The sequence below is a fragment of the Scleropages formosus genome, chromosome 17 (genome assembly GCF_900964775.1).
Source record: "Scleropages formosus chromosome 17, fSclFor1.1, whole genome shotgun sequence".
Classification (NCBI taxonomy): domain Eukaryota; kingdom Metazoa; phylum Chordata; class Actinopteri; order Osteoglossiformes; family Osteoglossidae; genus Scleropages; species Scleropages formosus.
In genome coordinates, this window is record NC_041822.1 from 6,001,724 (window position 1) to 6,028,910 (window position 27,187).

At 43.6% G+C, this 27,187-nt stretch overlaps 1 protein-coding gene across 3 annotated transcripts in view; it reads right to left on the reverse strand.

The window, feature by feature from the left end:
• LOC108938619 (multiple C2 and transmembrane domain-containing protein 1-like) overlaps positions 1-27,187 on the reverse strand; it is a 118,805-nt gene that overhangs the window by 31,775 nt on the left and 59,843 nt on the right. For 2 of the 3 annotated variants that reach the window (XM_029259468.1, XM_029259467.1), the window contains exons 10-16: positions 22,124-22,217; positions 16,634-16,736; positions 14,705-14,807; positions 14,200-14,301; positions 13,721-13,795; positions 12,189-12,308; positions 2,002-2,121 (exon numbers count right to left, since the gene is read on the reverse strand). In XM_029259468.1, the coding sequence (XP_029115301.1) occupies positions 2,002-2,121; positions 12,189-12,308; positions 13,721-13,795; positions 14,200-14,301; positions 14,705-14,807; positions 16,634-16,736; positions 22,124-22,217 (717 nt within the window). The remainder of the gene's footprint in view (positions 1-2,001; positions 2,122-12,188; positions 12,309-13,720; positions 13,796-14,199; positions 14,302-14,704; positions 14,808-16,633; positions 16,737-22,123; positions 22,218-27,187) is intronic. The other variant, XM_029259469.1, reaches the window with a different exon arrangement.

Below are 27,187 nucleotides of genomic sequence, written 5' to 3' on the forward strand. Positions count from 1 at the left end.
CCAAGCGTCGTGTCAATTCCAGCATCGCTGCGAATGCGGTCTTCAAGCAGGAGATACGCTTTGCCCTTAACTGATGTGCTCATCTGTGCTGTAGGTGTTGAACGCCTAGAAAGCATCATCTCCACTATCAGACAGGACCGCATTCCTTGCTGTCGTCCCTTGTTAAAGGAGTGATGGGTAAAACAAAATGCGACGATCAAGCAAAGGAATGGATTCATTATGCTGGGCACTAATATTTATGAGATAATCCCTGCTCTACACACCCAGTGCCATTCGGGGGGAAAAACCAAATTCCTTCCCTGTGGTTCATAATGAACTTACTTTCCCTTTTCTTTAATTACCCTGAAAAACAACAAGGTCTCCCCCGTCACTCAGTTGCAGCTAATGGGAAGCATACGCCGTTGTTTGTTTATTGTGCCGACGAGCGGAAATCTGCCGGCTACGCCAGCCCTCAGCCACTCATCTGTTGTGGTTACAGTCGTCAAAATGCAGAACAATGAAGGGAAAGACGGAACAGGAGAGGAGAGGTGCACCGCTGTTCTCATGCGTTTCGCATCGGAACCGGACCAAGCCAGCGACCTCATCCTAGTGGCCTCCCTCAGCGCTGCTCACCTCCAAACTGACCTCCAGTCTCCTGGTCGTTTCCCAGTATTCCCAGAATATTAAACACTGTGAAAAAAACTGCATACAGAGCAGCTCCAAATATTCCACCGAAGTCAGAAACGCTGCGTAAGATAAGTTTTAAACCATATCTATATCTACGTATAAGAAAGGGTCATGGCTGACTTCTGGACAATACCCTGCAACTCTCATCATTTTTAAAAAAAATACATGTTCAAAGCTTTTTTTCTACGCACAAGCGCTTATGCTCATATGTGTGTGTTTGTCTTTTCAAACAATGTCTCCCTCTATAGGAGTGCAGAAGAAGTGAAGGTGTGTAAAAATCACAGTTCTAAACGCATGGAGGGAGTCCGTTGAGTCCCAGGCTCCCCGTCTGCACTCTGCTGCTGTTAGTCAGGCCACTGTACGTGCCATAATCTTTGTGCTCTTACTGTACGTCTACCAGTACTTTTCAAGCGCAAACCCCGGGGCTCTGCTGAACTCTGACCTAACCTATATTGTTATAGTCCTGCTCAAAAAATCGCTGTCACTACACCGTGCTGCTCTTACAAGCTTGTTTTTGAAAAGCTCAGGACATGGACCCAGGAAACACACACACCTTTCCTTTCCTTTGTAAAGGTTTTATCGAAAAATCTGCCCGTGGAACACACACAGGACACCGTCCAAGAAACAAAGGCTCATATTACAAAACCAATGCTGCTGGTCATGTGTAATAGTGTTCACTTCTCATTATAGGCTCGATTAAATCAGACCCGTTACATAAAGATAAAGATTTGCTGTCAAATTCAAACAGAGATGAAAATTACATTTTGCCTCCCCCGTTACCTCTTACAAAACTGAAATGTTTTCTTTCTCTCTCTAAAACTGTGTATTGATGACAAACTAAAACTTTGTTTTTAAAGAGTTTATTAAAAATGTGACCTCTTTACTCTGAACCCTAAAGCTGCCAGGAGAGCAATTTATTTAAACAAATCACCAAATTGTTCATGCTTTTGCCTTCGAATGGAAAAGAGGTGCGCTGTCTTCGGGTAATAAACACATTCCCATATGGGGGGGGGGGGGGAGGGACCTCCTGCGTGTCACTGCTTTGACTTTATTTCATTGGGAAAAACATAGACAAATAAAGGAAAAATCCTTATTAACTGGCTTAATGTGGGTCATTTAACCAGCTTTTTATTCAGTACATTTTTATTCCATTGTACACAGACATCAGTAACTTTCTATTTTAATAACACTGATCTTAGTGCTTCTCTCTCAGTTCTGCCATCATATGTGTGCGTGTGTACAATATATATTGTGAAATATATATATATATTTGTTTTCATTCTGTAATGTGGCAGGCAAAGGGACACAACTTGATGTCGACGCAGTGGGACTCACCACATCGCCCTGCCTGGTGTCCTTCCCCGAGGCAATGAGAACATAGTTCCAGACTAGGAGCAGCACCAGCGCCAGTGGGACCATGTAGAGCTCGAAGTTCCACACCACCACAACAAAGAGCTTGGGAGACAGAGAGAGGAGAGAAGACAGCGGTGACCTGAGATTTCATCCCGTATCCGCCACACTTGTGGCCCTCACTGGCGCTTACGCCTCTCAGACCACACGTAAATAAGCCATGAAAGCAACCCTCATGGGGCCACGGAATGGGCCCTGCGGCCGCCATCAGCGATAATGATAAGTTGCCAATGCTTTTGTGTCCGGGTGTTTTAATACACGTTAGCTGTCATTTCCATGCTCTCTCCGCAAATACTCCTTTGAGCTCTGAACTCCTCAAAGCCAAACAGCAGAAACTCCCACCTGTGCCATCCTTTCATTCCTGCACTGGGCTGAAGAAAAGAGAATAATGGAAAGAAATGGAATGAAAGCTCTATAATCAGTGCATGGCTGCCACCCATGATGACTATAATCCACCAATGGCCCTGCAATTAGGACATTTATTCATTCCATCTACTACATAATCTTTAATGAGATAATAGAAACAGCCAAGGAGCATGTTGCCGTGAGAGCGCCCACAGCCGTGCGCTGCACCCGGGACCCGGCGGTTTGCCGAATCCCTCTGATCCGCCGGCTCCTCGCCACTGAAACAGGTAGAGATACTCTCTCTATATTCTTTGGCCGCTGCCTTCACGTGTCTTGTGTGCAAACACGCTCTTTTGTTTTGTTATGTTGACCTATGGGTTTTTGAAAGATATGAAAGCGAAGTAACAGAAATGAAGGTGATAAAGTGCAAATGGCAAATTGAACTTTAACTATAGTACTTATGGTTAAACAGTAAAACTACATTGCAGCGACACAAAGTTTTGCTTTGGACAGCACATTTCCCATGATTCGAATATAGTTTTAAAAGTAGATTTCACCTAAATCTGAATGCTGAAATTGAATGTAAAAAGTTTAAAATGTTTTTTTGTAAATACAATATACTATGTTCAGTAAAAGAGTCTGGAAGACCAGAGCCAGACAATAAAACCATATATTAGCTGCAAGATATTCAATACAAGTAGAATTTTTGAAAAAAAAAAAAATTTCCAGATCCTGCTAAGTGCAGAAAAATTGGAAAAAAACAACACTGACTTTTTTTTATATATCTATAAATTACCAAGTTTTTTGAATTAAAGACCCATCGAGACAGGTGAGATCTAATCAAAAGTTGAGCGATAAAATCACATTTCATTTCCATATGAAAATATTATAAGATTAGTTTGGTAACTGTAATTTTCAAAATCAAAACCATACAAAATTAAAAGGATTTTGAAAGAAGACAGTATGTCGTCCACCAGTCCCAGTTCCTGAGAGCTCAGGCCTCCCTGCTTCCAGAAGGGGCCTCCGCACCCCAGAAAGGGGGCAGGTGTGTCCTACCGTTTTTACCCCGGGCTGAGCCCACCTACTGCTGGCCCAGTTTGCTGTCAGTGTACACGTACACACACAGACACACACACACCCTCTCTCAGAACAGGGCTTGGAAATGCACACGCAGACACACACGCACGCAAATGGCTTTTAGTGAAATCAACTGCGGCACGGGGAAATTTAATCCGTGTTAGAAAAAGAGCGCAAATTCATCATTCCAGCTTTTCTGAACTGAAGCTGTACACTTAAATTCACATTAAGAGCATTGAGAGCCAGACAAACACAAGTGCACACATGACCATTTATACACGCGCATCTGTGCTGAATTTTCAAATGCGAAACAACAACTTCAACAATACACGGAATGTGCCGGTTCATTTGGATAATGCTCAGAGCAAAAAACAGTTTACTTGAACCGACATGTCCAGGACGCAACTCCGCCAGGTGGCGAGGGACAACGGCACAGGGATTTGTCATAAAAGCCTGTTTGGGGACACGCAGGGTAAACCTCGAGAATTTGGCGGTTTCTGCAAGCAGCGGCAGCTCGGAGGGGGCGCGCCGTCTTCGGTGCCTTCCCAGCCTGCCTCTGTTTGTGTGTTCTCAGCATTCGGTTCGACCGACACCAAACCAGCACCGCTCGCACGCCACATCACTTTCCTCCCCGAAAACACAACGTGAACCCCTTTCATCCATGAACTGTGCCGCCACGAAACCATAACCTTGTGATATATAATTCATAGCCCATCCAAATTACTACACTGATTTGCTAAAAACAGCTCAAAACTATTTTATTTATTGAGCATTTTCACATTTTATAAAATATAAATGGTAATCCTGACTGGTTGGGGAAAATATTGTCCATTATTTAAATCAAGTAGTTTGTTTGTTAAAATGCAGGAGGATTGTGCTTTCTGTTATATCCTTCGTATACCTGCTTATGTTTTATTAGATAAATGAACACTGCCATTAATCTACAGGCAATATCTGACGTTTATCTACGACCGATTTACTTTACGGTGTAGTCCCAAAGACATTTTTCATTGCCCTATAAAGGGACAAAAAGCCTGTTTTGTCCCTGCCAGTCTTCTTTAACCTGTCGCTGCCTTCAGCCCTCCACATTTGCTTACTTTCGCCGTCGGCCGGGATCAGCCGACAGCCCGTGGAACCCGAGCCCGTGGCCCACCAAAAGCGAGCCCTACTGCGGTTCAGGAGAGGCCATTCACCCGGGCCAGGGGCCGTATACACCCCGCCGGCAATACCCCATGGTGTGGCTTCCAGGGCAAGCTAAGGGTTGGGAGAGGGCAGATGTGAAGATAGGCGACTTGGAGACAGGGTTCAAGCATTTAATAATAAAAAAAAAAGAGACAGAAATCAGCTCTTTAAAAATTCATGGCTATTGTCGGTGTGCAACCGGTTCGTCTCGATAGCACAGTTCAGCAGTTCAAATTTCCCCATGTTTGCCTGCATTACAGAATTACACTGCTAATCTGAACTGCCGCACTTCTGCTGTGCTCCGCTTCATTCCAACTGAACAACTACATGCATGTATTTAAAACAAATGTAATACAATATTCCGGAAACATACCGTTCATGGTCCTGTCACAGGAAAGTGCAAAGTACATTGTCATATAAAGTTCAAGAATCGAAAATGTTTTTAAAAAAAAATTCAAAATAATTTTAAAAAACAAGGACACATTAAATGTAAAAGCAATAACAGAAATTTACATTTTTGTGGTAAGCTCACTGCTCTCCATTGTATGGTCATTGTTTTAATTCCCGTGTGTCTGCTGTGAGAGGCAAACTTCGACACAACCGGTGTCCGCTCTTGTTGCCTTAATTGTACGAAAATCATTGTAGGTTCACTTTTTCTTCAGTGCATTTTAGGTGTTTGGCCACCATAACCTAAATAAAGAGATGGAAAAACAGCACTAAAATACAAATTACCCCACAAAATGGAGCATACAGAACTCCACGGAATTAAAAAAATACAAGAGAAGACATCCAAATTAGCCCTCAAAAGAATTTAACTCCAACCTCGGATGAGGTGGGACTTAAAATAAAATTAATTCCATATTCAATTCAATTCCCTTGCTTGCGTGAAAAAATATTTCTTTCATTTATCAAAATCCGTTAGTATGTGCTTTTTTTTTTAAAAAAAAAAATATGTATGTAGCAGAATAAAACTATTTATAGGTGCCAAGAGTAATTTTGAGATTCATGAATATCTTATAAACACCAGCTTAAATGAGCTGCTTCGTGGACCGGTTTGAAGAAAGCACACTGATACAGACTTCCAAAAAGTATCAACATTTAACAGCATAATTTCAGAGAATTTTTTTTTTTTGTTTAATCATATCAGACTTCTTTAAATTCTTTGTCATATATCCTTTAATATCCTGGCCAAAATGTGTTCAAATGCAGGCAAAACTTTGTGTTCGCATCAGTTTTCAAATGTAAGAAAAAAAGCGGAGGACTTTAATGAGACCCCTCACTTGTTGTGTAGTATTTGAAAAGGGCTAAAAGAAAATTTAATATTAGATGAGCTTCGCTTCTGCTAAAACGGGAGTTCAAATATATCAGACTTGAATTGCGGAACGTGAAACTTAGACGTGAAAAGGCAGTCTTAAGAGAACAAACGTATATATATGCGTAGATGCAAAGTTTCTTAAATCCGTACCTACAAATGTACGTGAAACGTAAACAAACAGCTTATAGTTTACAACAGCAGGTTGGCTGGCATCACTAACATATCAAAAATACAAACATTCGGAACAAAGCGAGGAAGACGTCGATGTGAAGGCATCTCAGAGTTGTGAGCAGTGTTATGGACGCAGGTCTGCCTTTAATGGTATCGTCTCATAATGAAAACATTCTCAGCAGTGGCAGCAGTGGCTCTTTTAGCAAACCATGCATTGTGAGCTGGATTTGCCTTCCTAAACACTGTGTGCTGAACACGCCTGGAGATGTCTCAGCCAGACACAGTGGTGCTGCAGTGTCCCCTGCTGGCCAAACATAAAACCTCTTCCTGCGTTTGCCTGGAAGCGCCCTCCCAAACAGGCTATGAAATCCGATGCTCCGCTCGTACAGCTATAGGCTCCAGTGCATCTAAGACAATAAATAAATTTATGCAGTTATTAAAACCAATACTGCAACAGTTATGCCAGTGGGAAGAAAAAAGCAAGGAAAATTCTCCAGTAAGGCATCGGTGGAAAGTGAGAACAGAAGCCGACCACCAAAAGTGCCCTTTTAAATATAAAGACATCCCGATTTACGAGCGCCACCTGAGTACCACTACATATTTAATATGCGGACACGTGTTTCTCTTCTCCGGGGGTGAACTTTTACCTTAATGCAAAGCAGGTGAGGTGCGCTCCAGTTTCCAGCAGGAGCAGCTCCATTCTCTGGGTTCTCCCACTGATAAGAGCCCTACTTTACCGAACATAAAAGGGCCGGGATCGTTTCTCTTGCTTCCAAACAAATGCGGCGTTCTCCCCCTTCTCCCTTCCCGTGCCAGACAATGCACAGCCCATTTGCTCCCAGTTCGGAGCCCAGGCGCAGATAAAGTTACGGCAGATTTGTTTGGTGGAGAAAGGCGGCGAGGCCTGTGCTCCGGGGAGCAATAACAAACTTGTCTTTCATGCATGCGGGGAAGCTGGCGGGAGGCCCCGCTCCGCGTCCCACAACGGGCCTGCCCCTGGGGAGGGCGGAGGCACGGCTCAGCTTGCAGGTGTTCAGGTAGAAAGGCGGAGCGGCTGCCCGACCTCCCGCAGGTCTCCTCGCGTGGGAGCCGAGGCTGGGGTGACGGGTGCGGCCACCACGCTAGGCTGCCTTTGGCCCGGACGGACGGGGCCGCTCCGTTATTCAGGCGGGGTCCGGCCGCACGCATGGGTAACGGCGAGCAGATTGAGACAGGGGCTCAGATGACTCGGTGTGTTCGGAAAGGTTTGAAAGGGGCAATTATTGTACCGGTGTGCGCCCACCTAGATGGCTCTGGATATACACAAGTGCTTGAGCAGCGTCCCACACAGAGCTGCTGTAGGGCTACATCTGATACCACACAGAGCTGCTGTAGCCGCCGAAGGTGCCGGCTCTGTATCTACACTCCTCTCAGCTGTACCTGTCCCATTTTCGGCTTCCTTTTCCTTTTCATCCTGAGTGTCGGTCTCGCGAGCCTGGTCTGTACTCTGTGTAATAAGGACTCTTTCTTTGCCCCACACGTTGCGTTTCCCCTGCGCGGCCCCCACCACCTCGGAAATATTTCTCCAAGCGTCTAGTAGTGTCTAGTCTACAGCAGCCTTAATTAATGCTGCATTTTTGCTTAATTTCAATAATTACACTATTTACATTACACTTACTTACCTTCATTTATTCACTTAGCTGACGCCTTTCTCCAGCGCGACTAACAATGTCACGTCGACATGCTAGCTACTTGCGATGGTTTACTCGTTCAGACAACTTTTAGCAGCGCAGTTCAGGGTGAGCACCTGGCAACAGCTCTCGCCGTTACACGACCCGCTGCACCAAACATAGCGGCGTTACTTCACAAAATGCAAACGTTCCCATTAACCGTCGTCACGTTAAACTACATATGCAAAAAGTCTGCAACTTACACGACGTATTCACACTTACAGTAACGGATGCGGCGCAGGCCACGGAAGACCTCCATACAGTAGTTTGTCCCCCAATAATGCACACACACATTTTCGGAACCGCTTGCCCCATACGGGGTGGCGGGGAACCGGAGCCTACCCGGCAACACAAGGCGTAAGGCCAGAGGGGGAAGGGACACACCCAGGACGGGACGCCAGTCTGTCGCAAGGCACCCCAAGCGGGACTCGAACCCCAGACCCACCGGAGAGTAGGACCCGGTCCAACCCACTGCGCCACCGCACCCCCCCCAATAATGCCCTACCTGAAAATAAGGGGAAGCACATGATAACCTCTCACTGAAGGGATATTTGAAAATGCTGTGCCAAACATGCTGTCAAATTGCTGTCAGCGTTCATCTGCAGATGTACCTTTGAAAAATAAAGCGAGCTGGGGAGGCTGGCAGAAAGGCTGCGGGAGAAACGCCTTTGGGAACGGTTACCATCGTGAAGCTAAGGTGTCAAGCGCAACGTCCCAAAAGCGCACAACAGGACGGCCGTGACGGCTGCAGAAAGGACATCGAGTCCTCCTTGCGGGCTCTCCTCCGGGCGCCACGGTACGACGTCGCGCCATGCGAGTGTGCAGTGTAAAACAGATGTATCGAGCTACCCAGAAACACATCACCTGGGCCAGATGGTCCCTTTTACAAGGTACTTAAAGAAATGAGTGATGTAATTAAGAAGCCTCTCGCAACGACAGCTCCGAAGTGAGAAAAGCGAAATGAGACAGCCATACGTAAGTGGGCGTGTGCTAACGTGGCACTTAGAACAGCTCGGTCTGAACCTGTTCCAGCATCACACCGTAGAGCAGCAGCGAGCGGCAACGGCTCTCCCACCATGGAAAGATTCAGCCGGAGAGCACTGTGTTCGCACCCTGTCTCTGCAAAGGCTCTGCCTGCGCAACTGGATGTGTGCAGCTGTCACAAGGACTTCGCACGCACTCGCCATCCTTCGGTATTCTTTTCAATAACTTCAAACTCAAAGTGCTGCGAGCATGGGAAGTTACCTACATTTACATGTACATTTATTCGCACAGCAGACACTTTCTCCGAAGCGACGAACGTCTCCGTGAAAAATATAGCATGTGCATTACATCAGCAGAAACAGAGACTTGGATGCAGACACACGATTCTAAGAGTTAATTTGTCGAAAGCCACCATATGAACCGATGCATATCACACGAGTAGCTGCACAAAGGTTTATCCCTTATTCGATAGTTATGATCACGAAGTTGTTGAGAATAACATTTACACGTTAACATGCACCCAAGAGATCATGGGAGAAGTGAGTCCGGAAGAGGAGAGTTTTAAGACCCTTCTTAAATGTAGAGAGAAGATCAAGTATGAGAACGTGTACAGGTGATTGAAAAGAGGTCAGGTACTAAATGCACCTAACAATATATTGGCCTTTTTCATAAAAAATGCATCTATTCTTAACTAATTCAACTAATGGTTTCTTTCATGACTGACTTACAGTGCTAGGTTGGTACAATACGCTGCTTACTATGATTTACCCATTTACACAGAAGAGCATCTTACCGTATCAATTCGGGGTAAGGATTTTGCTCAAGGGTACTACAGCAGGAGTGGGGACTTGAATGTGTGTCCCCCGAGTGCAAGACATCAGCTCTAATCACAACGCTCCCTGCTTCCCCTTTATAAAGTCACTAAATCTCTGCATAAACTTAATATTGCTAATCAACAACTCTGTACATTTCACATTTTAACACTGGACATTTTAAGAAGGGCTCACATTTCTAAACCTGTGAAGTGTATAACTATTAAAAATACAAACTATATTTATCAACAATAATCTATTTTAAAATCAGTGGAGATGGCTACACAAATAATATTTTTTAAAAATGTGTACATTTTGTTTTATTTTTAAATAACAGAAAGCAATCAAATGCTACCATGCTTTTTATGACTCTCTTGACATTTTTGCCTGACATTTTCATTAATTTTCACGACAAGCAGGAAAAAAAATCTGAAGCAAAATGTTAACTGATCAATACGATATCTCCACTGTCCCAGGCGAAGCTGCAGCGACCTGCTCTCCTGGTTCCGACACCACACAGAAATTAAAATTTGTCAAATACCAAATGTTAATGCTGGGTGTGGAGGCACTTAGAGCCCCTGCGACGGCTGGCCCGGCGCTGACAGCCATTTCCTCTGGCAATTTATGCAGAACCACATGAAGGATTAGAAGTTTGTCTTGTAGTACAATTCAGCAATATGGGAGCTTAAGGAAGAGTGTCCTTTTGATGGGAACTCAGTTGTCCAATTATGCATTCCAGCTTAACACAGGGCGCGAATGACAGTGTGGCAGAATGGGGCCCTTCACGTGTCATCGCCAAAGAGAGGGAGAACTGGGGGGGGAGTGAGAGAGAAAGCACAATTATTATTTATTACAGTTCCTGAAATAGTTTCATTAGGAGTCACCTGATGCCTTTGACATTCCAAATGACACAAGCACGAACAAGTCGGGTGGCGCGGCACTCCACGTGGACTGAGATGTAGTTCCCACCTCACAAGGTGCAAAGTTACATTTGCAGACTTCTACTGTACTAAGTCGCAGTCACAGTCACACGCACAACATGCTACCACTGTCAACGTATAAGATCATGGACAGGTTCATTTCTTCCATTCATTAGAAATGATAATGTCCTAAATGGTCATATTTTGGGTAATAAAATTACAATTAGGAAAGGATTCGGTATCTGTCAATATTGGGATACCACCGCAAGCCACTAAAGTTTCAACTGCGGGCTGTTTATAGCCAAGACTGATCTTGTTGACCACATTCTAAAACTTCCACTCCTTTAACATCTTTGCTTTTCTCCAAAGCAGCGTACACCTCCGAGAACAATGCAGAAAAGTGAATAACATTCGACAGAAGGAGAGCTTTGGATGCAGACGCGTCAACGTCCGATGCAGGGTCACAGTGGACCGCGTGCGTCCTGGAAGCAGACGGCATGAGGCAGGGTACGCTGTGGATGGGACTACAGTCCACCGCAGGGCAATCCCACACCCTAAGGGCAATATAGAGGCAACAACCGATCTGAAACAGATGAATTTGGATTGAAGGAGTAAACCCCCGCAAACATGGGGACAACATGCAGACTCTGCACTGACTGCGCTGGATTTGAATCCATGCCTGGACCCACATCACAGGAGCTGTGTGGACATATTCCGGTTACTACACGTGGGAAAACCATTAAAGGGTGATTACATGCACACCATGTTCTGGTCCTGTGGAGAATGCTGCAATGTGGAGTGCTGTAGGACAGAGTGATGCAGCTCAAGATATCGACACGTTATCTCTGCTGACCCATCCAACGGGAGGCCTCCGCCCTGTGCTGGACAAGTGAGATCTTAGCCTTATACCAAGAGCAATGAATTACTATTAAGGTTTCGGTAAACATCTCCAGCAGCAGGTACTTCACGTGCACCTACCCGCAACCTTCCACCACCATAGTGTATTTAATAGCAGGTTCACATGCAGCACGACAAAGTGTTAAACGGAGCAACAGGTAAGTGTAGCGATTAGAGAGGTATTGCGTTCGACTCAAAAGACCCAGATTTAAATCCCTCCTCCTGTTATTACCCTTGAGCAAGGTACTTACCCTGAATTGCTCCAGTAAAAATTACCCAGCTGTGAAAATGGGCAGAAAAATTGTACATAGTACCTTAACACTGTAAGCCATTTTGATGAAAAGCACCAGCTAAATGAATACATACATAATACATAAAAGATGATGTTCTGAGACCTCAAAAACAGTGTTGCAGCTGCCAGTCTGTAACTACTACACTTCTTCCAGAATGTGTTTCTTGGGTTTAACCAGTAACAATCCAAAGCGATACCAGCGGCCAGGGCTACAGCTGGAAACGATATTTAAATCCTGAGGGCCAGAGTGGCTTTGAGACACATGCAGGCCCCACAAAGCGCCACATCTTCAAGGTGAATTTATTAAGTGTACGTACAGTGCCGACAAAGAGAGGAGGGTGATTCATGGGGATGACCTGCGTGTGTGTGTGTGTGTGGGTGTGCATGTGCGCGCGGTGATGCTCCTACCAGGAAAGCGCAGGTGCTCCTCTGCGGAGACTCCCACTCGAAGCAGCTGTTAATGTAGTAGCCGGTGCTGACGAGGAACACGAGGCAACGCCTCACCCGTGTGAAGTTCTGCAGCAGCATCTATGGGGTCAAAAGCACACGCAGCTGATGCACACACACAGATCATACGGAGAGTGAAAACTGAAGCCACGCAAACCATACGATCGCTAGAAGAACAGTCCTTTCGGGGGCCCCAAAAATGCTGCGCTCACAGGAATTTTGGAAGAATGGACAATGACACGGAGACGAGTTCAGGTGCCGCTGTTATTCTCCCATCTGTAGAAAACGGAAACTTTCCTCTAGCAAACCCGAGAAACTACCGGAACAGTCACCAGCCCACCTGAAGTGGGGTAAAACAATAATGACATTTCAACAGACAACTGCAACTCCCTGCAGAGGTTTGGCGTCCCGCCAGCAACTAGCAAATTGCCATAATCATGCAGACCTGTCTTTCCGACTGGGAAACCGCAAAACAAAACGGCGAGGAAGCGGCGAAACCCACCCAATCGGGCATTAAATACAGCCGTCACCGAATTCAGGTTGTCTGTTTTGTCACATTTAAAAGTTATTTCAAAGATATTTATGAGGAGGTATGGCTCCCAAATATTCGTCTTATCTATAATTCACAAGACTACAGCTGTGAATTGCCAACGACAACTCTTCCCCCACTGTACTCGCGCAGATGAAACACGACGATGGCCTTCAGCTCTCGAGCTTTGATCACTGCAAATCGTAACATTTACCGTGCAGCGACTCAATTAATATTCCTTGGGTATTTCTCGGTTTTTCACTCGCACGAGTGACAAAGCAGTACAAGACGTGAGGGTGTACGGAACTCGAGACCTGACGCTAAGATGGCGCAAATACACACGTGGATTCGGCCGCTCGCAGGCTTGCGTGTTTAGGCGCTTTCTGCTTTATCGCGACATCCGGCTGCGTCGGGCACCGTCGCAGCCCCCTGACGAAACGCTCCTTGACAGGCCGTTCTTGAGGAATCCGTGACATCATCATTCAAACGCTTGACCCAAGTTCTTACCGAAAGTCAGGAGAAACAAAAGGAAAAAAAAAAAGAGTGGAAAAAAAACTTTGCCGGACACGGAGAAAATGCAGCGTGTGCATCCCCCAGCGTGAAGGCAGGACAAAAGGCTAGGAAATATGTCTGTTTTGCCCAAACAGCATTTTGTGACACGTCTGATTTGGGCCGGCCCCTCCGATTGAGCCCTTTGTTGGGCGGACACATTGAGCGCGGTGACAATGAAGTGCGGCGCGCCTGTGGCACCGAGGGCTCGCAGGCTGGCCGCCGCGCTGACAGCATGACACTCCTATTCACGGGCCAAACAAGAGGGGGAAGAAAACCCCCTCTTTCAGAGGCTCGCGGACGTCCCGCGCCCTGCCGTCACTCCGGCAAAGAGCAAAGTGAACCGAGGCCACCGTTTCAGAGCTCTGCTTTTGTGAGCCCGTAATTGGGAGGTTTTATGCGCCGGCTGCGTTACCTGTTTGGAGACACGGGGCTCTTCCTCTATGTACTTCTGCTCTGATGGTACGAAAGTTCTGAGACCGGCTTTCGCCTGTCAGGGGACAAGGAAAAACATTGACGGGAAATGCCCAGCGGTGACCCAATCTGCCGTAATTACGTACATGCAGAATGCACCGCCGCGTACTAAATATAAGACCGACGAAGTACATTCTGAAGCAAACAGCCAGACGTGCGCTGATCTGCTGAAAGCGTGGGCTTGGAGCCGCGTGCCCTGCCCGGCCATCTCTCCAACATAGAAGCCAAAATGGCGGCAGAGCGAGGAAGAGTATCGCTGCACGCGCAGACAAAGGGGATTCGGGGGGAACGCTCTCCTCTTGGATAATTAAAACAAAAATGACCAAACTGAAACGGAGGGAACAAGTTTTTTTTTTTTTTTTTTTTTTAAAATAAATAAATAAATAAAAAAATTGAAAGACGAGAAGAAAAGCGACTTACAGCGTTAAAAATCACGTCCATTTCGAGAAAGATGACCCCCTTTGTTGGCCTTGTCAGCTCCTTGCTTTTCAAGACGTAAGCTTTCCGTTCACCGTTTTGAATCTGTGGGAAAAGGACATGACAGCCGTCTGTCTCGCAATACCCAGCTGAATACACTCCGCCTCTGACCTCTGACCCCCAGCTGCTGGATCTGACAGAGAACCCAAAACAACTGTGGCAACTCTGACAAGTACCTGTTCATTACCAGCATCCCACTGTCAGGGAGAAATTAACTGTCCGGGGGAATCAGCTGCTCCAGAGGACCACTTCTTTATTAATATATATCTATACTGTATATTTATTTATTTATTATTACTTTTTTCCAGTTTTTCCTTCTTCCCCATTGTACTCATTTTGTTATGATTACAAAATAGGCAAGAGAGGACAATACTTTTTTTGGTGTTTTTTTTTTTCTTTCCTTTTTTATTTTATTCCAGCAGCAGCAGCAGCATGATACCGGACTCACGTTTAACAAGGGGATGACCACTTTGCCCAGGAAATCGGCGCTCCTGTCGCGGTCCTCGTCGTAGACCGTCACCTCCAGGACCGAATGGATGTCTTTCACGTTGCTTGTTAATGGAGGCATAACAAGGGGCACAAGAAGACAGGCGAAGCGGTTATTGACGACTAAAACTAAATGTCTCTGGGATCTTTGTACTTGTGACAAAATTAATTCATTAAATGGTTCGTGTCTGACAAAATGCGGGCGTGAAAAGAGAGAGAGAGAGAGAAAGTGTAATTCACTGCCTGATCTGCTCTCTTTGAAATGTAGGCTACAAAGGGGACAACTAATGAGAGGAAATTAGGTTATTCTTAAAGCCACAACGATAGCTAGATTACAGAATTTTCTCTGGGAATTTAAAATGAATTTCCGCTCCACAAATTTTACACTGAACATTCTGAATTTTATGAAGTAAATTAAATATATTAACAATGCAAAAAATGGAAAATTAAAATGTAAATTAATATGTAAAATATTTATGAAAATGAAGCAATTAGCAAAAATAAGCTTGTGCACACAATTTGAATAAAATAAGTTAGAAATGTTGAACAGCTAGTCTTTCAAATTAAAATGACTACATTTACATTTACATGTATTCATTTAGCAGACGCTTTTCTCCAAAGCGACGTACATCTCAGCAAAAATACTATGTGTTCTTTACATTAAGGGAAAGAGACATAGTTGCAGACATGTGATTCTTAAGTAAATCTAGTTTGTTTCTTTCCACTTGATGCACCGATGTTAATGGCTCGAGCAGGTGCATAAAACGCAGCATAGATGAATCCTGATAAATTTCCAACAATTTTTTTTTAAATAAGGTACACAAACATTTACATACAATACTAATCTTTCCTTGTTTAATAAATTATTTCAGAGGTTTTCTTCATCCTTAAGGCATGCAAATATGTACCATATCCACTACAATTGTTTTGCTGCATATACACTAGTGATGTATTTATACTACTACGCACCACACTGCATATACTATTATACTTAAATGACACTAACATTTAATTTTAATTTTTTTTTCTGCAGTATCACAATACGCTTTAAGTGCATAATTCTTAAAGTGTTTATAAACTCCATCCTAAAAATACACAGTTCCATTAATACTATACAGAAAATTTTACAAAATCCAACGGTTTGAACATTTTGCTTAACCACACTATGTATATGCATATATTCGCTGACAGAATAAAGACAATTTCAGACAAGTTTTGACAAATGTTAACAAATTAATCTATACTTTACCCACCATTTCTTTTTCTCTTTAACACATACGTTAAAGATATTTCTGAAAACTTGCCTTTTTCCTGAACAGTACAGTATATATATTTTAATAGCCAAGTAATTCAATTCACTCAAACGTTCCTGGTCCAACTGATTTTAAAACATCATTCAGTAGATCATGCTTCCATTATATTCTAGAATATGATGACCATTTTAAATACACTGATAATGACTTTTATGGTGAACTGAAATGGATGGAAAAGGAATGCCCCAATGACTCTTATCTGTTCACAGGTTTCAGATTAAATTACAATACAGAGTCATTAAAAAAAAAAACAAAAAAAAACCTTATCAGATTCAATGGAATTTACTGTATGATTAGTGCTTAGCTGATGACGGCACTAATCCAGTAACCCGTAGCCCACTGAAAATGCGCATCAGTAAGAGCAAGAATACACACTGTGCAAACGGAAAATCGATATTGCATCGGGATTCCTCTGGAGTGAATTCTCGCTACAACCTTTCTGTCAATACCGTGGCTATGGGTACTGTCCGGTCTCTCGAACACATTCTGAGCACTCGGCTACTAAAAGGAGAACTGGTGTGTGCAAAGAGCACGTATGCTGTTCCAGGGGGGCAGGTGCAGCACAGGGAGGTGCTTACAAGGTGAACACCTTGTTCCACTCGGGGTTGAGGTTCTTGTAGACGGTGTGCGTCTGCAGGCGGTCGTTGCTCAGCTCCACCACGCAGAAGGGGTCACTCTTTCCTACGATGGGGGTGGAACAGGAGCAATCAGATAAAGGCGTGCATTAACTTTATCACCCTTTCTGCTTATTTGCTCCCGTTTAATCCAGTGGCCGGTCACAGGGAGCAGATGAAGGGGAGGTGAACCACAGCGAGGCAGGAAATTACAATGTCCCGCAGACCCGGCAATGTGTCGGGTTAAGCTGCAGTTTATCATTATTACAATTATTTGATATATGTATTTCAGAGCATGCTATCATAGTCCTGCTACATGAATCTAGAGGCTAGGGATGTGCATGATAAGCAGACGAGCAACTCTGTCCTCAGCCCTATCAAACAGGACATCGTCTCCGGCAAGATCCATGTGGCTCTCTGCATTTCACTTTCAGGACAACACAGAAAGGAGCACGACACAAGCGAAGGCCTCTTTTTCATGCACAGAAGCATCTATATGTGAAAGAATGCCTTTATGTCCTTCCAGAACATACACTGGGAAATGCATCTGTGGAAAAGATTGCAAATGCACTGTGAAATAATTTTTTACAGAGTAACACTTTCTACATGAATTGCTGTTTCAGGTTTTTAGTATTATTAATAGTATATTTTTATGTTTTTTGACAGAAGGCCTCCAAAAATTTGTTCCCTTAATTAGTGTCCCTGTATTAAATAATGTTAGAATGCTAGTGCTTTATTAATGCTAAAGCATGCGACACCAAAACTGATCAGAATGAGGTCACAAAATCACAGAGAATGATTATGAAAAATCACAGAGTTAAAAAAAAAGCTCAAAATCATTTAGAAAACTGTGGCATATTATTTTAAAATGCAAGTTTTGCAATAATAAAAGAGGAATGTTTAACAAAAATGTTAATCAAAGCTGATGCCCTACATACCGTGTGTGTATATTTGGCATCCATTACCAAAAACACATGTAAATGTTTCTTTGTAAATTTGGGGGGAAAAAAACATACAGTATGAAATGATTTTGAAACAACAAGCTGATTTTCCAGCTTTGATCTTTACTTTTATCCAGACAACTGGATAAAACACACACACCATTTGGAAGACTATATATAACAAACAAGGTTTTGAAAAAAGCATACTAATTCCCTGGATATAAAAAAACCCCCTAATTTGCAATATTTAATTGCAGGCTGGATGAAACATTTATCAGTTGCTTGTGTGTGCAGTATTATATATTATCTTTGAATCTTTGCAGTTTGTATAAATACAGTACCAAGGCAAGGTCAGAGCTTGAAGTGTGTTATTAATAAATAACCACAATAAAGCTCAATATGACCAATGGAAAATGCTGATTGTCTCCAGGCCTCTCCATTTCAGACACATATGCATCAGTTATGATTATAAAGTTTACAATGAGTAAACATTAAAGGTGTGTTAACATGAAGAAAAAACAAAAATAAAGAAAATGGCAAAAGTGCATTTAGGGTGTCATATCAAGATGCTTTTAGTTTTTCAAAATTTTTCAATTGATGCTTTACATTTAAAACCTACTGCCCGTGCTAACACAAAAAAAAATTTCTAGTGTGTAGTACATGTCAAATGTTTATTGGAAAAAATTGGAAAACTATGTACAAACACAGCTTTTATTATAAACTGTATAAATCAGATCTGTCTATGTGATCGCAAAATTTGGCAAGCTGTAAACGATTAATATTTTTTCTGAATTGAAATGCTTCCATCCTGGGTGTATAAAAAGCATGAATGTTTATTCTAGTCTCTAGATAACCATGAGCTAGATTTGTTTACAATATTAAAAAAGCAGTTATACAGAGCAAGACCACATCTCTGTTACAGTAAAGAAAATCTCCAAATATCTTTATTCACTTAATTTAACACCATTACCACTGAAAAACAGGACAGCGACTTATGACGTGAAGCATTTTAAGCATTTTAAGAAAGGCAATGGAAATTCCAATGTTTGGTGTAATTACCTGCAGGACAGATTATGTCACTAACATCTTAACCCTGACATTCTGAAGCAATATCTTAAATGTGCTTAAATATTGAAACCTGGAAAACTGTATGGATGGCTGATTTTGACTCTGCATGCAACATCTGAGAAGAATATAACTTCATGAAGTCAGAACATTCATTTATTCAAAACTACCACATACTGTAGCTTGTATAAAAATAAATTGTGCTTCAGTTTAAAAGATACATTCAGAAATAACATACCAAAGAATAAAAGAATTTGAAACAACGACAATTTTTCGAGAAGCTTTTCAATGTTGTATAGTGTTTGTATAATGTTTCTGCCAACAGGCTCCTAATGTGTTATGTTTAATGACAGATATGGCCATTAAGACAAAGTTTAATCATTATCCATGTTCTAAGGTCACCGTTACTTGATTCGCTTACTTTTAACACTTTGTCAAACATTAGGAGTCATTGTGTATCTGAAATACCTCAATGCAGACCACATGAACACATCGTTTGGACAAATACCTGTGGAACTGACATCCCAGTTGTTCATCCCTGTGTTTTTTTACTGGGTAATTCCATTAATTCTACAGCCCAGAGCAGAGGTGCTGCAGCATAAACACTGCAATTAAGTATATTGAGGGAATGGAGAGGATGAGTGTGGTGGCACAGAGAGCGAGAGAGAGAGAGAGGGGCAGAGGAATTCTTTGTGTTTCAATGCAGGACTGTGAGCTCTTTATTAAAAAGGCGCTGTTCTGTAGCCCATAACCTTGTTCCTTGACACCTCTCTGGTTCTCCAACTGAAACAAGTCCTCTGCGTGGTGCGCTCCAAAGGCCTTTGTCTCCCTGTCATTGTGTGTCGCGGCGCGGCACGGCCAGCCAGCCCACGAGTGTGAAATCAGAGCTCATGAGGCGGCCCGTTCCCCGGGGAACGCTGGACCACGCACAAGGTCAAAGTCATGGGCCGGACCATCTGAGAGTATGTGATTGCTGGGCTGTGACACAGCGGGTGGGGGGTGGACTGGGGGGCTGGGGGGTTACGAGGGGGTTCCTGCCATTGGGCACATCTTAATTAAAGCCTGGCGGAGCAGACGGCCAAACGGACTGTTTTGTACGCAGGGAGGCGAGCCATCAAAAACGCTGCCCTGGGTTTAGCATTCATAATGACCAGCTCTCTCTCCATCCTCCTCTCCCTCGCCCTCCCACTCCCAGTGTCTGCCCCCCGAAGCACACTTCAAAGCCAGCAAACGGAATGTGCTGGGAAACTCTTGTTTCCTGTATGGCGCATAAGCATGCTTTGCGAATGTCCGTCAAGGCATTAATGAAAAGAGAAACACTTATAATCAATAATAAATGCTGCACTGCAATCATCACCCCTCAACACTATGTATTTTCAAGGAAAAAAGTACTAGCAAATACAACATTTTCTTTAAAAAAAAAAACTAAACGGACAAATGCATAATGAAAAGCTTTAAAATTCATTCAAAGAAATCACAAGGAGGGCCTACATGGGAGATGAAAAGGTCTTTAATCCTCCTTTTCGCATCTGACAGCAGCACAGCTTCATTATAGCAGAGACAAACAGTCTGCGATTGCGGTGACATGCTTCCTAATTGGGACTTCTGGGGTCCCCGTATGACACCCTGTCGTCTCTAATGGGCTGCAGCCCTCAGAGGTGTTGCTCCTGACCCCTTCAGTCTCCTGTCCCACCCTGGAGGAGACAGGCTTCGGGCAGAGGGGGTGGGAGGGCAAACCACCGACTGTCTGGGGCATCTCCGTCACCCAGTCTGCTGGAGCTAGACACGAACCGACCACGTGGCAGAACACAGTTTTGCCGGTTCAGATGCAAAGCATTTGATCTGTCCACTCTCAGTGAATTGGGGATATGCAGGAGGGCTGATTATCAAAACAGACTCCTGTGACACCCTTTTTTAATACAAAGTCTTTGACTCACAGTAGAGTTGAGAAAATATGGCTCGTACCGGTGATACTGCCCTAAGTGGCCAGCCTAACTCCAGCAGCTAATCTCTTCATTATCGCCATTAACCTCCTGTGTTCTGAAGAGCGCTGACCAACAACGGGCCTTTCAGAGTCCAACAACCTCACCAAAGACACAAAAAAGGGCCCTGCCACATTCAGTGGTGGTATTACGGCCTTGGGCGGAGAGTAGCTGCCTGGTGGCATTCACAGTGACAAAGCCGGCAGGCCTCACAGCATGAGAGAACTGGGCGTTTCATTAAATCCCAATTTATGCTTTTTTTTAAAAAAACCAGTTCAATGCAACGCATTTTCAATTGCCCCTGTATTCATACAGCACAGTTAATATAGCATGTTTCTAATTAAATGGGTGGTAACAAAGGAAAGGGCTACACCTACACTTAAGAGGCTGAAAGGAGCAATGTAGGCAGAAACTCTCAAGTGCTCTGTGCAACCGATTTGGTATTGTGATTGGTATTGATGATTTTGTGGCTCAAGCTGTGCTGAGGAAAAAAGTGCTGAACACTGTAGCTCCACTCATAATATTACAGCAGATGTGAAAAAAAAGGTCTTATCAGTTTTAAACAAAACAAGTGTACTGGTGTACTGAACAGGTTATCGCCTTTTATTATTATAATCCGCCTGTTTTTGGTTAGTATCTCAAACCGTGAAGAAAGAATAGTTCGGTATAGCTCTGCTAATGGGAAGTTTGCATCAGATAAGGCCAACTATTGAATACTTGCTCCCAGCCCAGACACAGATGTTTGTGACCGTATGCATATATTTCAGATATATGACCAAACTTGGAATTTACTGAACAAAAAAATACCTAGAAATGAAATAACCATTTTGTGACTCCATTTTAACCAAAACTGTATACTCTTGAGCTTGATAAAACTATAATTTCAGACTTCAGTTTGCAAACTGCCGACACTGATGTTGGTGATGATTCCATGACCAAGGGTACTACAGCAGGAGCAGAAGTCATACCAGGAACCTAAAGATCCTAACCTGTATACTACATGTTGGAGAAATATTTGTAATATCTTACAATAATGAATAAAAAACCTAGACCGTGAGCAGTGGAAAAAGGCTGATGAGTCCTATTCTTTTTCCTGCATGTGGACGGGTTAGTGTTTGGAAAAAACCAAAGGATCCCTCCAAACCACAGAGTCCTTCAACACTGTCTGTTTAACATTATGTAGGATCTGTACTGTTCTCTACATCCATCACGTTACAAAAAAGTAAGAAATGACTAATTTTCCAATTTCAGGATACAGACGGTGATCTGAAGGAGAGAAATTACCAGAAGTAAATCAAAAACTTTCTGTTTTCTAGTATATGACATACTTTTAATTTACCCTTGAACATTAACCAACAGGTTTTAATAACAAATGCAAAACGTTGTTTGCCGTGTCATGTTATGAGGAAATGAGAACTGAGCTATGAATTCAAACATCAGGCCTGTCCTACTTGTAATACCCTTACCTGTAACATCAGCTGCCATCAGGCCTTCGGCACGGATCACCTTCACTTGGACCATGCCCACATCCTTCAGGTTGTGCAAAGACTTCAGCAGGCTCTGAATGGGACAGTGAATACTCGTGAAGGACACAAGTGACCAGACTCACCTGGCTAACAAAGGAAAACTTGTAAGATCTGCAAAGAAACCATTGTGCACCACTGCAACACAAGCCAGGTGACACTGGGAAAAGCCATCCGAAGGCTGCAATGGCACCGCGTTAACAAGTACAACTAACAACTCCAGCAGCCTGCTGGGCATATAATTAAAGATCTAAAACATATCTACAGAATATTTAGTATCAGAATATTTAATGCAAGTGAGTGTGTGTTTCATGGTAATACTTTGCTGCATGAGAATGTTTCTATAGATGTATGATTCCAAGGTGAGGTTTGTGTTCTAAAGCAGTTTGGAGGGATTAGTAAAAATTAAACTAAAAAGTGTGGTGGGTGGCCAACCCCAAGGAGTACATTTTTGCACTTGATATTACAGCAGACTCCTAGGAGCAGCAGGGAGAGCAGCGGGGGCAGGCACAGACACCTGTTTGTCCCTGGCTCTCTCACAAGGACCATAGCTGCTCTCCAGGCACCTGGTTATTCAACTCCAGGGAAGCAGGAAGTGATGAAATGGTGTGAAACGTTGCAATGCATAAAACATGGCACACTGCCGTTGTCACCTCAGTGCCCCGTCTTCCTGTGAAGAGTCCACGCTCTTCACAAAATGCTTCAATCACTTCAAAGAGCGAGCACGGGCATAATCTCACATATATTTCCCTGGCTTATAAACAGTTTTGCTACACAAACATACAATACAATGTTCCAAAATGAAGGCAGTGTTCATTCCGTAAGAGAAGGCTCAGGTAGCTGCGTGTGAGAAAGTTGTAGGAGCAGAAAAAATGCTGCTTTCTTACAAGCTAGACAATCACTGAATGCTGAGATCAAAGCTTTAGACGCCTTTCCTTTCGACAGGGAGGCTTGTCTAAAGACCGCTTTAGCACCATTTTAATGTCTGTCTCACTGGTGACATTTAGCATAAAAGAGACGCTAAATCAGGTATAATCTGCCATCATCACAGCATTCTTTTCATTTTCCTCCATGTAATGTCACTGTCTAAGACCTCCGGTACCTCCTCCTTCTTCCAGAGGTGGCATGAGATGACCAGAGTCCTTTCTCCCTGCCTAATGGCACCTAAGAGTTGGTACAAAGATCAGACTGGCTATTCTCCACAAAGCTACATCCAGGCCGAGCACAAATAGATAACTGAGATGTAGCAGGCTGGTCGACACCTCCGGTGAGCCGTGACTGGGAGCTGTCACACGCAGCGGGCAGGCCGAGGGACCGCCACGCTGGCAGTCCAACTGCACGCAACCGCCTGCTTCACGTCCAAGAAGCCACGTATCCAGGATTTACAGGATATTTAGCTAAGAGTCAAGTATTATGTGATTCTGCCCGTGAATGAATTCACAAAAGGGGTATCTTACGTGCTACTTTCAAAGGTTAAATGTTATGAAGGATAAACAACATACTCTCATGAAGATGTTTGCCTATGCGTGCCCAACACTTACAAGCTAGAACATTCAAGGAGCTGCTGCAGTATTCACCAACACACTTCAGGACTCCAACAATCTCCTGAAATAGTAGGGAAAAAAACAACCTGCAACGTGTATTGAGGCAACTGTATTTGTTGGGTATGAAATATACAACGCTGGTGATTATACCGAAGAAGCAGCCACTAGAGCAGCTTTATTCCCTCTCCACTCGCTTTGACAATGCCCCAAAGGAGGTACGCAGTATTTTAAGCCTACTTGCGTAAGGAAGTGAAGTAAAATTTACATATCACTTAATGGATCGACTCTGCAAAATCCTTCTCCCAGCCACTGCACTGGCACTCAACGGGAAGACTCAATGGACACTGTGGCCACTCTAACAGGTAAGGTTCCAGCAGCCTGTGTTTAGACAGGTTACTAAAATGCCCTCTATAATATTCTGCAGGTACGGGAAAAGATACCACCACCATTTAGAAGAGTATAAACAACCTTGAGTATTTTTCCTGTGGTGAAATGGCCACGATTTACCTCTGACAGAGTAATATGATCTTGTGATATTTGTACGAGACAGAATGGCCATGGAGCTTTATTGAAGACACTGCTGTCAGACCTGTCTGTGAATCCAATCCTTGGTCCCTGGTTCCTCTGGGATTTGCCATCAGTCAGCTGAAACTGCTGGAACTACATTCACGCACACGCATGCACACACCCAGACACAAAGACACAAAAACACAGAGGCACATGCGTGTCCTTTGTGGCCTCCTAATTCAAAAATGCATCCTCCTAGCTTGATTATATTGAGTCCAACATATGCTAAGATAGTTTATGCATAATAATTGTCCTAGATATGACTGCAGTATAAAAATAACTGATTGTAACTGTAAGGAAAGGCTCTGCCAATTGCCAAACTGCCCTAACTTTTTACCTTTTGCTTGCAAAGGAACGGTGCATTTATGGCATTAACCCATCCGTGATCTGTCACAGCAAGCTGTCTGCCTGTACACAAACCCCCTGCGTGAGCCCATATCCGCCTCCACATTTCTAACGGTACCTCTGGATATAGAAGGACTTCAGGACATAGAAGCCCGTCCTCTGAGTGTCTCAGAAAGCTGTATGTCTACTGCGAAAGAAAAGCTGGAGATGCTGCTGAGCTCAGAGGAATAGAAACAGAGATAAAGCAGTGGGACAGCAGAAGACCCAACACCACGCTATGCTTTAACAAGCGTTTCTACATCCTTGTGTAAGGTGTACACACGTGTAAAGCTTATGATATCAGAGAATGATCCTGTTTAATGTGATGCAAAAACGACTGTCTGTTGACAAAAGGGAAATTTTTACTTTAGATAAGCAGAATTTATATCATATTTCTGTACAGATACAATTTAGGTCTTCTTGCAGAAGCAAAAAAATAAAAAAAAGCAATGCATTCATGTCATATCACTCAAAAGTCTGTAAGTGCTGTACTTACAAACACAGGAAAAACACTGAGAACCATGCCAGCATTAAGACCTCAACCAAAATCGGAAAGAAAACTGCGCTGGTATCTCTTTAAAGCAGGGTAAAAAGCAGTTCTTCCAATTTATTTTTTTCTTTCTGGCAATAACCGTTTCAGATACCCAGAGGAGTAATTATAATTTGAATTTTCAAGTCAGAGCCAGGCTACAGACTTAATTTTGTTATAAAAACTCTATCAGTCCCAGTCTGTTACATGTGATATTATTGTCAAAAGCTATGGAAAGAGGAAAGACGGGGGAAAAGAGGGACAGAAAAATCTCAAACTTAACTTTAATACAAGACTTCTCAGTAGATACGGCAGCTTGTTATTTATGATTATTGAGGACGGCCTCAAAAACCTGGCTGATTTCGGAATCCGGAACATTTCCATGGCAGAGGAATTTCTGATTTGCAGGCCGCCTTCTCAGACCTCTCAATAGACAGGCGGAGAGATTGAAAAGCTCTGGAGATGAGGCCTCTTTATTTTTTTAATGAAAGGCTGCAGAATATATTTTCCCATCCCCCCCGCCTCCACCGCTGGGCCGAAGATCCTGTCACAGAGGCAGGCTCGGGAGTTGGGCTCCATTACGAGGAAGAGGCAATACCCCCATCTTTCGGCTTGGGGGAAGTGGAGGAGGGGGGTGGGAGTGTGGCGGGGCCCCCAGCTGACTGACAGCTTGTCACCGTGACGTCTTATTCCATCTCTGTTATGGAGAAAATTAATGTCACCGCGCAAAGCCTTATGACTCTGCTGTCATCTTAGAGACGCTCACCTTTTATCAATGCTCTAAATAACATTTCGAGCCCACCGTCTTGTGCTGGACAATCCGGTCAGGGGACATTAAATCAGATGACTGTGAAATGTCATAATGAAAATGGAATGCTAACAGCTTCCTGCTCTCCCGGTTTCTGCCGCTCTTCTCCTCGCCCTCCCGTTCGTTCTCACTCCGCCTGCTTGTTCGCAACTCATTTTTTTGAGCAGGGGAGGAGGGTGTACTGCAAGGGTGAAGTGAGAGTGGGCGCCCACCACATTGATGGGGGTCACTGTCTCCGCAGCGCCCATTAACATCCATTACGCCACAGCCCTTCTCCACACTTTACACACACCGCAAGGCGCGTTTCCCGTCGACCTCGCGGAGCACGCAGGGGCAGTTAAAACGGCAGCAGCATCTTTCCAGGACAGCTTTCTAGGACAGGAAGTGAGTGAAATCATGGAATCGGTGAAATGTCTCAATTAAAGCTCTGCCAGGCAGAGTCAGGCTGCTCCAGCCCCCCCAAAATCCCCCAGTTTCCTTCTCATCTCTGACTTACAATTAAAATCAAGCCTCTGATTTTTCCCAATTACAACATGCAGTCTCCAGGCTGTTGCTGACTTCTGAAAATGCTATAAAATCCTTGCATCGATAAAGAATTATAAGCCAAACTGCTACCCAGCATCAGCTGCGATGCAAAAATGAGTCATTACTCATAGATAAATACACACAGTCCCTCTGTATCACACAGATCCCACTACCCACAAGCCCTCAGAGAGCACAATCATCTCTAACTGAGACACATACTACAGCGCTTCTTTGTAAGACCCAGCTGAAACTGGCTGGGTTCTGAAACATGGAAAAATCAATACAAATTAAAGTGCACGCTCTTCAGCTGAGTTAATAAACTATCATCAAGACCATTATCTCATACATAGCCCTGTCCAAACCACATATTTTCCATGCCTAACAACCTTAGCACAGAACACTTACCAGCAAACTTGCTTTCATTCATTTCCATTTGCTACAAATATAGCAAATTACTAACATAATAATAATTATGTATAATGTGTAATAACTGTAATTACTATTATATGTCAGAATAAGGAAGATAGCCCCATTCCAGCTGGCACTGATTATAAACAAGAAAATAATGTAACTGTACAATTTCATGAAGCGTGTCAGCATGCAGACACTGGGCTGCCTTCACTGTTACCTTGGGACACTGGTGCACCGTC